General features: G+C 43.7%; 1 protein-coding gene across 1 annotated transcript in view; it reads right to left on the bottom strand.

Annotated features, from left to right (window-relative positions):
• Ints4 (integrator complex subunit 4) overlaps window positions 1-2,804 on the bottom strand; it is a 66,603-nt gene extending 63,799 nt beyond the window's left edge. Inside the window, exon 1 of the mRNA XM_040728295.1 lies at window positions 2,672-2,804. Coding sequence (XP_040584229.1) covers window positions 2,672-2,725 — 54 coding nt within the window. The 5' untranslated portion in view covers window positions 2,726-2,804. The remainder of the gene's footprint in view (window positions 1-2,671) is intronic.
• Window positions 2,805-11,593: the final 8,789 nt, after the last annotated feature.

The raw sequence follows: 11,593 nt of genomic DNA on the forward strand, positions 1-11,593 counted from the left end.
AAAGAAAGCAAAAGTTAAGCTGGCAAGTTTATTCTACCTATATTTACCACAATAGAAAGAAAAAGGGGTGGGGCTAGAGGGATGGTTTAGGGTTAAGAGCACCTGCTGCTCATTTGGAGGACACAAGTTCAGTTCCCAGCACTCCAGATCAGGTGGCTCACAAATATGTTTAACTCCAGCTCCATTGAGCTGACACCTTCTTCTGGCCTCCACAGGCATGCAAACACATGGAATACATTCACACAGACATACACACAAATAAAAACAAATCTTTAATGAAGAAATAGGGAAAGGGAAGGAAGAGGTAGGAGGGAAGGGAAGGAAGGAAGGAAGAATACTGAGCCAGAAAATCCCAGAGAGGAAGTCACAGATGCAGGAACTCTGAAAAGCTAGGAAAGCTTTCTGACCCTTGATTCATTCAAAAAGCTCTGAACTAATTTCACAGAAAAAGAACAAGTATCAAAGCCAGCTCTCAATCAAAGCTATTGTAAGAGGCTGCGGGGAATGTAGCTCAATTTGTAGAGTGATGCCTAGCATGCTCGAATCCCTACGTTCAATCTCCAGCCCTGCATAAACCAGGAAGTGGAGGCAAGAGGTTTAGAAGCTAAAAGTTAACCTCAGCTACAAAGTAAGTTTGAGGCACCTGGGCTATATGAAACTTTGTCTTTGTTTGTTTTTTTTTTTAAGATTTGTTTATTTATTATGTATTACAGTGTTTTGCCTGCACACCAGAAGAGGACACCAGATCGCATTACAACATGTGGTTGCTGGGAATTGAACTCAGGACCTCTGAGCCACCTCTCCAGCCCTGGTTTTGGTTTTGAAGATAGAGTTTATCTGTGTGGCCCCAGCTGTCCTGGAACTTGCTCTGTAGACCAGACTGGTCTCAAAGTCACAGAGACCCACCTGCCTCTGCCTTCCTGAGTGCTGGGATTAAAGGGTCAAGCCATCACCACCTGGCTGAGACCTTGTGTTAAGAAGAGGGAGAGAGAAAGGGGAAGGGGGAGAGGGAGGGGGAGGGAGACGGGGAGAGGGAGAGGGAGAGGAGGGAGATGGAGTGGGAGAAGGAGAACTGGGCCTGCAGAGATGGCTGAGAGTTAAGAGCACTTGTTCTTGCAGAGGACCCAAGGTTCAATTCCCAGAACTCACAGAGTGGCTCACAATTGTCTTTAACACCAGTTCCAGGGACACAGATACACTGTTCTGGCTGTCCAGTTATGTGCTCCCAAGAGGCAGGAGCTCTGATATATATTGGTCTTTGTAGCCAAAGATTTCCCACCACATATGGTATTCTGAAATCACTCAAGTATTTAAATATATATGTATATTTAAATATATATATATACACACAAAATTCTCCTGTTGAATGAATGAATGAAAGGGTTAATAGTCATTTTTCAACAGACATGGTAAAGCATGCCTTTAATCCTGGCTCTTAGGAGGCAGAGGCAGGCTGATTTCTGTGTGTTCAAGATCACAAGATCTGCCTGGTCTCTCAAAAAAGAAAAATCATTTTCCTAAATGTTTCTACTCTAGCCAGGCGTTGGTGGCACACGCCTTTAATCCCAGCACTCAGGATGCAGAGGCAGGATGATCTCTGTGAGTTCGAGGCCAGCCTGGTCTACTGAGCGAGTTCCAGGACAGCCACCAAAGCTACAGAGAAATCCTGTCTAGAAAAACAAAAAACAAAACAAAACAAAAAAAAATGGTAGCACTCTGCCTAAAGATCTAAGAATGCCGGCGATTCAGTGGCATACACTGGGAGTTGGTCAGAAATGCACAACTTGCTTCGCCTCACCGACCTATTGAATAAAACCTGCATTTTTAACGAAATTCCCCAAGTGAGCTGGGTCTGTAGCATGAGGTCCTAGGTTCAAATCCTGTTATTATCAAAAAATTATTTTTTAAAATTCTGCATCATGCCGGGCGTTGGTGGTGCACGCCTTTAATCCCAGCACTCTGGAGGAAAGAGGCAGGCGGATCTGCATCATATTTCATATGTATCTGTATACATACGGAAATTTGAGATGCAGAATGTAGATGCGCCTATTTCACAGAGATAGCACACTGACAATTCTGGCAGGGCCTTGGTCCACCTATCTTTAAATAATCAACTCTAAGGAAAGCTGACGGTGTAGGGGTCCTGTGACTCTCGCCTGCTTTGTCTGGGGCTTGACTTCGGCACCCCTTTACCAGCCTTTGCAAAAATCCCAGCTTGTCACTGAAAGTAGGGAACAAGAGTTAGGAGGGATTCTGCCACCAGCTGAGGGCAGGATGCAAATGTAACCCGATGTGGCACCACATAGCTGCGGGAGATCAAATAAGGTAACAGAGAAGAGAGTTTTTTAAATTATACAGCACTTTGTTTCTCCTAATTTTGTTACTTTTTTGTTTTGTTTTGTTTGCGAAGTGGGCTGGGAGTGTGCCTCCGATGTAGAGCGCTTGCTTAGCACACTTTGGAACTTGAATTCTATCCCCAGAACTACAAAAAAAAAAAAGTCAGACTACACATGGGAGCAGCGGCCTCGACCTAACACACCCCCCTGACGCGCAGCCTGAGAGCCTGAACGCGAGTCGGTTACACAAGCTAGGAATCTATCTAGAGAATAGCCTGGGGTGAGGACAACCTTCCTGCACCGACCGATCCACGACCGTTCCTGTCAGAGCTTACCTGAACCACTTTAGTGAACTCCTCATACACCCGCTTTTTAAGGTGCGCCGCCATGGCTGCGCGAGCCCCCTCGGCTTCCGTACTCCCTGAGAGAGCCGTGGAAACCTTTCTAGCTAACCGAAGCCCGCCGCAATCCCACAAGGCAGTGGGGCTCCTGGATAGAGAGGCCGCTTCCTGAAACTCGACTGCCCAGTCGTCCTGTGCGTCGATTGGCGCGTCCTGAAGGCTGGGCGGTCCAGAGCTGGAGGCAAAACCCGGAGCTGCGTCCGGGGGGTGCTGAGCTGAAGTTCCTGTCTTCTTTGGAGGTTACTTCAAACTCTCCCGTGAAGTTCGTTTTTTCTTCGCTCCAATAATTCAGAAGTTACCAATCAATAAGAAATAGCTGGGCGGTGGCGGCGCACACCTTTAATCCCAACACCCGAAGGCAGATCTATGAGTTCGAGACCAGCCTGGTCTACAGAGTGAGTTCCCAAACAGCCAGAGTGGTGTGACACAGAGAAACACTGTTTCGAATAAAGCAAAAGAGAAAGAAAATAAAACGAACAAAAGAAAAACACGACTCCATTTTTTAAATCACATAAGTAAATAAATAAATAAGGCGAGGAAGGCAAAAAACTTCCTGTAGAATTAATGAAAGGTTTAAAATCATTTTCCTGAATGGTACTATTCTGTAAGTGAAAAGACTTAAGAATGCTAGTCTAGTGATCCACCCGGGGCCAAGCCTCTGTCAGAATTGTCAGTGAATTCCTCGCATCTCTGGAGAAGACACCAACACTTCCTCTAATAGTTGTGGAAGAGTGAAAAGAGTCTTGAGACTGGGAAGGCAGAGGCAGGCAGATCTATGTGAGTTCAAGGCCATCCTAGTTTACAGAGCGAGTTCCAGGACAGGCTCCAAAGCTACACTAAGAAACCCTGTCTTTGGGGAAGGGTCTAGGCCCTGCCCTATATGAAATGACAGACTATGGACACCCCCATGGAGGGAATGAGGGGATAACGGGGGGGGGGTTGGGAGGAGGGGAGGGAATGGGAGAGGGACCTGGAACTGACTTGTGAAGCAACCTTGTTTCTTATCTAAATTTAAACTGGAAAAAAAAAAAGATAATGGTAGAAATATAAAAAAAAAAGAAACCCTGTCTTGAAAAACAAAACAAAAACAAAAAGTACAGAAAAAGATGGCATCAGAGACAATAAAGCATACAATGTGTCAAAGGAAATAATTAGCAAACAGTACCTTGAATAAATATTAACTGTTCTTACCATTCTAATATTTGTATATTCTGTCAAATCCAAGTTGCTAGTAACTAAAACCACTAGCTGGATGGGTTTGTACCTGTGCTCCCAACCCCAGGGAGACTGAGGTAGGAGGGTCTCTTATGGGCTACCCTCAGTCTTGTTTAAGGCAAGCTAGTGCTAACCATAATTTTATGTGTTAAATTAAGAAAAACTGAAACTAAAAGTAGTGATTTAAGAAATGAACATAGTCAAAGTATAATGGCGTATTATTGTAAATGCCATACTGAAATCTATTTGTTTGTATGCCAAGCACAAATTAAAAACAAAACAAAACAATGTGTGCTGGCCCAAGTCTGTAATCCCAGCACCCAGGAGGTAGAAATAGGAGAATTTGCAATTCAAGGCCATCTCAGTATATAGTAAAAATAAAATGAGTAAATGAATAAACACTTGCTCTTCAACACATAATGATATACTGAGATTAACATGGTGTCCGTGCAAAGATGACACATGCAAATTCATGAAGCATTCCATATTTTTTAAGCAGCACAAAAGCAAAATATTTTGAAGGTTTCAGCTCCTCAAATTTGTAGAAAACACTAAATTAACAGGTGAGGTCCTTGTGTGTATGAGAGGTGTGTCCATGGGTGGGCAGGAAAGCCCGAGGTCAATACTGGGCATCTTCCTCCATCAGTTCCACCTTACTTCTTGAGACAGGGTCTCTCACTGCCCCCTGAACCTGATGCTGTTTTCACTAGACTGATTCTGAATCCCAGTGGCGGCATTGTAGGAGTGCTTTGCCACACCCAGTACTGGGTACTGGAGGTCTAAATTTAGGTCCTGGTCATTTGAAGGAAGGATACCCAAGGTTGTTTTCTGGCCCCCAGGTGCATGTACACACACACACACACACACACACACACACACAGAGAGAGAGAGAGAGAGAGAGAGAGAGAGAGAGACAGACAGACAGACAGACAGACAGACAGACAGACAGACAGACAGAGACAGACAGAGACAGAGAGAGAGAGAGAGAAAGCTGTGTGGAAGACATTAAGGAGGTGGCTCAATCAGTTATGTGCCTGCTGCATGTTGGAACCTCTGAACCATACGAAAGCCAGGTGCAGAGGCATGGATCAGTACCCTCAGCACTAGGGGGTCAAAGACAAGCAGAGCCCTGGAGCTTATTGGGCAGTCAACCTAGCCAAATTGTAAACTCCAAGTCTAGAGAGAGTACCTGTCTCAAAAGCACATGCACACATGCACGCACACACCCCTCTATCAAAAGCCATGCTAATGAATACTATAGAAGGAATGACATTCATATACCAAGCTTTAATCACCAGAGATTGACAACTGGAACTGCAGCGAACCAGAGTAAACTGTGAAGTGACCCTTCTCTTCCACTAGCTTCCACGTCTACCCTGACATGTCTCTACGGCTTGCCACCCTAGTCTATATCTTCAATTATCTTGTCATTTCTTCACAGATTTATTGTTCTTTGTCTAAAAAGGATAAAAGCATCATTTCTTTGGACTTCACTCTGTGTGTGTGTTTACATGTGTGCACTCTTGGCTAAGATCCTGCTGCTATCTCTATGTGTAAGCCTGGCAATGCGACTTTGAGTCTTCTTTCATTAAGAGATAGGGTCATGGGCTGGAGAGATGGCTCAGAGGTTAAGAGCACTGACTGCTCTTCCAGAGGTCCTGAATTCAATTCCCAGCAACCACGTGGTGGCTCACAACCATCCGTAATAAATAAATAAATCTTATTACAGAGAAACCCTGTCTCGAAAAACCAAAAAAAAAAAAAAAAAGAGATAGGGTCATCTGGACAGTGGAGCACACCTTTGATTCCAGCACTCAAGAAGCACAGGCAGGAGGATCTCTGTGAGTTCAAGGCCAGCCTGTTCTACAAAGCTACACAGAGAAACCTTGCCCGGAAAAACCGAGAGGGGGGAGGGGGAGAGAGGAGGGAGGAGGAGAGGAAGGGGGGTCATCTAGGTGTGGTGGCACACACCTTTAATCTCAGCACTCCAGAGGCAGAGGAACACAGATTTCTCTGAGAGTTGACATCAGTCTGGTTTATATAGGGAGTTTCTGGCTACTCAGCAAGACCTGGGTCATAGAAAAGAAAATTAGACTCTGTCTTCCCAGCCTTTTAATTTTGGTTGGCATTAAAAACTGCCAGCAAAATGTGGCAGAAAGAACAATATAGTAAATTTAACTTAAGCATTAATGTGTCCCTGCCCTTTGGAGAAAGACTTTGTTATACTATCCCAGAAACAAATCTGTCTTCCAATCCATGGGAAACAGTTGTATCACCCTGAAATAACTCCAAGAATTGAGGGATATACTAGTTTTATTACCCTATTATGTAAAGTAAATCTGCTCCTAGCCTCTCAGCAGATTTGTAAACACCATCAAACAAAGCTGTCAGTGCCATTTGCTCAGAAATGCCAGAATATCTCCCAACAGTTTGCTACAGTTAGCAGAGCTAACTGATTTTCAGTGAAATAAATCTGCCACCACAGAGTGCTTGTGGGATGGATCTGTTGGTAGGATGTGTGTTTATCATGTATGAAGCACTCTGTTCAACCCACAGCATCCGCAAAGGAACCAGGTGTGGTGGCACATGCCTATAATACCAGTATTTGGGAGGTGGAACTGGGAGAATAAGGAGCTCAAGGCCATCCTCAGCTACATAGCAAGTTTGAGGACCTTGTTTCTAAGAGAGAGAGAGAGAAAGAGAGAGAGAGAAACCTGCAAAATGATACACTTTCAGGAGCTAAGCATTAGTCTTTGCTACGAACAGGTTAGACATATATCAGTAGCAAGATTAGCTTGGATGGGGAAAAGTCCATACTGTAGAACCCATCCCTGGCCTCCAACCTGCTTTTGTGGCATTTTGCTTGTTCCTTACTTCATTAAGCAAGAATGCAAGGAACTGGTCAAAAGACTGACTTACACCCTTAAGGTGGACCATTGAGTCTGTTTAATTTTTTAGAACCCCTTGTAGAATGGATGCCCTCTGGTGGACATGCACAAGAAGCAGTATTTTCTCTCGGGTCTACTTGTCACCAGACTCTTACTCTTATCTTTGTCTCACTTACATGACTTGGACATGTTGTATCCACCGCAAATTCATGTGTTAGAACACTTGGTCCCTAAAGCACCTAATGAGCTATTTGAGAAGTTGTGGAATGTTTAGGAGGCCTAATTAGAGGAACTGGATCCCTGAGGAATCAGGTTAAATGGCATGGCTCTACCCCCATCTCTGTTTCCTGACTACTATAATCAGTCCCAAACCCTCTCTCTGCCACAGCCTCCAGCTGGGCTGACTGCTATCATGGACTAAATCTCTGCTCCCCGAACCTCTCATCCCTTAAATTGCTTTGTGTCAAGAATCTGTTTACAATGATGGGAAAACTGACTGGCCAGGAACAGACTGGGTTGGCTGTGTCTTAGGAACAGTATTTCAGAAGGCTGTGCACTGTGGGAAAGGGCGGGAGTGAGGTAGTGCTGGGAAACAGGGGAATATGGAGAAAACAAACAGGAACTGAAAATTATAGGTACCCTAGGGTAACAGTGTGCATCTGAGAAAAAAACCAAAACCTTGGTGTAGTGGTTTGAACTAGGATGTCTTCATGAGGGCAAACTACAGAGGTCGTTTCAACCTCTTTGCATTTTTCTTTGGACTATGGCAGCCATGTTCAACGTTGTCTTAAGTTTTCATCTTCCAACTCTGCCATTTTCTTAAGTTAACCAAGCAGTTATGTAAAATCTAATACATAAAAGAAACATACTAGCCGGCTGGTGGTGGCTCACGCTTTTAATCCCAGCACTTGGGAGGCAGAGGCAGGCGGATCTCTATGAGTTTGAGACCAGACCAGCATGGCCTACTAGACCTAGTTCTAGGAAAGTCTCCAAAGCCACAATGAAACCCTGTCTCAAAAACAAAACAAAACAAAACAAAAACAAAAACATACTATCTTGAACATTGTTTTGGGGGATTTGTTTGTTTGTTTGGTTTTTTTTTTTTTTTAGAAAGTTTCTTTGTGTAACAGCCCTGGTTGTCCTAGAATTTTATTTGTAAACCAGGCTGGCCTTGAACTCACAAAAATCCACTGGCCTCTGCCTCCTGAGTGTTGGAATTAAAAGCTTGCACCTTGTAAATACTTTTTACTTTTTTCTTTTTTTTTTTTTTTTTTTTTTTTGGTTAAGAAGAGGCCAGGCGGCAGTGGAGGCACATGCCTTTAATATCAGCATTTGGGAGCAGAGGAGGCAGATCTCTGTGAGTTCAAGGCCAGCCTGGTCTACAAAGTGAATGATAGCTATAGTCAGGGCTACACAGTAAAACCCTGTCTCAAAAAATAAAACAGAGAAGGAGGAGGAGGAAAAGGAGGAAGAGAAGGAGGAGGAGGAGGAGAAGGAGGAGGAGGAGGAGAAGGAGGAAGAAGAGGAGGGCTTCTGAAGGGAGAAGGCAGTGATTTGAATTAAATGATCATTTATTTCTTCAAAAATTTGAAATAATCTGTAAGGATAATTCTGTTGCATAACATTGAATTAATTATATATGCACAAAATAATAACTATATATATGTGTATATATATATACATTGTTGTGGTGGTAGTGGTTTTTCGAGACAGGGTTTCTCTGTGGCTTTGGAGCCTGTCCTGGAACTAGTTCTTGTAGACCAGGCTGGTCTTGAACTCACAGAGATCCGCCTGCCTCTGCCTCCCAAGTGCTGGGATTAAGGGCATGCGCCACCATCACCCAGCTCCAAAATCTATTTTAATATATGGCTTAACCTCATTCTCTGTACTGTTTTCCTGATGCTACCTACCATAGTGAGTTGCCACAAATTTGGAGTCTTAAAACCATACAATTGAAGTGTGTGCAAACACACACAAACACACACACACACACACACACACACACTTGTTCCACAGCACTTGTGTGGAGTCAGAGGATAATTTGAAGAGTTGTTTCTTTCCTTCCATATGAGTCTTCGAGATGGAGTCCCACTCCCACCCCCACTCCCATCCCTGCCCCCCTGCCCTCCCCCTTTGTAGCTCTGTGGCCTAGAACTTCTAAATGAAAGTGCTGATAAAACTTTGTCCCAAAGAAAAATTTTAAGGAGAATCTGTTCCTTGCCTCCTCCAGCTTCTGGTGGCTACTTTAGTGTTCCCAGGCCTGTGACCTTTCTTCCACTACACACATAAGAACTGAGGGGACAGGGAGAAAAAAGATCTCAATTCCCTCTGAGTGTCTTTTATTTATTCTTTAAGATTTGTTTTATTTTTGTTTGCATCTATGTCTGTGTGAGTGTACGCCACATGTGTTAGGGCATCCTCAGAGGGCAGAAGACAGCTGAAGCTACAGGCATTTGTGAGCCGCCTAACATGGAAACTGAACTCAGGTTCTCTGCAAGAGCAGTGTGAGTTCTAAACTGTGGAGACCACGCTCCATCCCTCTGTGTGTCTTTTATGAATATGCTCGCCATTTGATTGAGGATCTATCCACATAGTCCAGGATGATCTTATTACAAGATATTTACTTTAATTACTTCTGCCCTTTTTTCTAAATATGAGAGCATTTACAAATTCCAGAGATTGGAATTAAAGGTGAGTATATCATTTAGAGGACCACTATTTACCCTACTACACTCACAACAATGTTCTAAGTTTGGTTATTCTCTCTCTTTGTCTTTTAAACTTGTATTGTTTTTTATGTATATGGTTATTTTGCTTACATGTATGTCTGTGCACCATGTGTGTACCTGGGTCCAAAGAAGCCAGAAGAGAGACCCAGATCGTCTGGAGCTGGACTTGCAGATGGTTGTTTGCTGTCTTACGGGATCTGGGAATCAAGCGCAGGACCTCTGGAAGAGCACCAAGTGCTCTTAACTGCTGAGCTGTCTCTTCAGCCAGCGTAGATTTTATTAAAGAGGATTGCAGAAAAGTAAGAAGTGAAGGAGAATCCTAAGATTTAGTGTAGAAGGAAAGTAAAGCTCTTAGCACCAGAGAGGAGGCCTAAAGCTGGCTGCTAAGGTAGGCTGGTCTTGAGGCTCTCCATGAGGGTTTGACCAAAGGCTGTAGCATTATTAGTTGGCCAGTGGAAAGATGAAATGTCCTCCTGCTCCCACCAGAGAAGGAGGTGTTTGTACGTTGTTCACCTTGTCAGGTGTGGTTGAAGCTCCCTGTGTCTATCTCTAACTCTGGTTCTGTTAGTTGTTGGCCTTGACTGTCTTCTCTCTAGCGTTACTGAATGGCTGGGTTGCTACTTAAACCTTGCAGCTATCTCGAATGCTGCTACTTTTATACTAAATTCATTTTCTCACAGCTACCAGAAAGTAGCTGTAGTTTTTCTTAGTTATCTTAGTTAATCCTTGTCTATAGGATGGTCTAGTGGAGTAGTGCTCAACCTGTTCAGCAAATCTCTATCTTCAAAAAGATTTACGGGCGGTGGTGGCGCATGCCTTTAATCCCAGCACTCGGGAGACAGAGGCAGGCGGATCTCTGTGAGTTCGAGGCCAGGCTGGATCGACAGCCTCCAAAACAATACAGAGAAACCCTGTCTCATAAAACCAAAAAAAAAAAGATTTACATTATAACTCATAACAGTAGCAAAATTATAAGTATGAAGGAAGTAACAAAACTAATGTTATGGCAGGTGATGGTGGCTCACACGTTTAATCCTAGCACTCAGGAGGCAGAGGCAGGTGGATCTCTGTGAGTTCGAGGCCAGCCTGATCTACAGAGCAAGTTCCAGGACAACCTCCAAACCAATACACAGAAAACATCTTGAAAAACTAAAATAATAATAATGATGATGATGATGATGATGATGTTATGGTCAAGGGCCACCACAACACAAGGCACTGCATTGAAGGGTCACAGTATTAGGAAAGCTGAGAACAACTAACTGGTCTAGTGTCGCTTTTCTGAAATAGGCAGAGGCCTTGTCATGAGCTGTTAGAATTATCTGACGAAGAAGCAAAGCTATGTAAAACGGCAGTGTTGCCTAGTATGTTTTCCAAGACTTTGGGATATAGGAATGTCTCATGGAAGCTAGACCACCTGCCAGACAACACTGGCTTTGCTTCTCAGAGCCTGGGTGTCCAAGGTTCACTTAGCTATTACACATCCAGCTGTAAGCTTCTCTGTGTCTCATTCCTGGCCTTGTTGTTTTAACGCTAATGTCTGTTCTGACTGTAACTATGTCACTTGTAGTTTCCACCATGATCCCTTTTCTCTCACTACCCACAGTAAGTTAGATACTGTACCAATAGCACCTCACTTCATCAAGAACTCCAAATACAGGAATATTTGGTATTAGAATTTGTTCCATTCCTCAATGATGCTTTGGGGTTTTTGTTATTGTTTGTTTGTTTTTGATGGTGTGTGTGTGTGTGTGTGTGTGCACCCCATGTATTTAGAGCCTGTGGAAGCCAGAACAGGGTGTCAGATCCCTTGTGACTGAAGCCACAGGCAGGTGTGAGCACCAATGTGTGTGCTAGGAACTGAACCTGGGTGCACTGGAAACACACAAACTGCTCCTAACTGCTCAGCTGTCTCTTCAGCTCTGGGTTTTATTTTTTCAATAGTTTTTCCTCCTTGGAATTCATTTTGGATATTCTTTGTTGCTGTGTCTTCAAGTCCACTCTTTTGGGACAAAGGAGTTGAA

Source organism: Mesocricetus auratus, unplaced genomic scaffold (assembly GCF_017639785.1).
Source record: "Mesocricetus auratus isolate SY011 unplaced genomic scaffold, BCM_Maur_2.0 Super-Scaffold_4256, whole genome shotgun sequence".
In the NCBI taxonomy this organism is placed as follows: domain Eukaryota; kingdom Metazoa; phylum Chordata; class Mammalia; order Rodentia; family Cricetidae; genus Mesocricetus; species Mesocricetus auratus.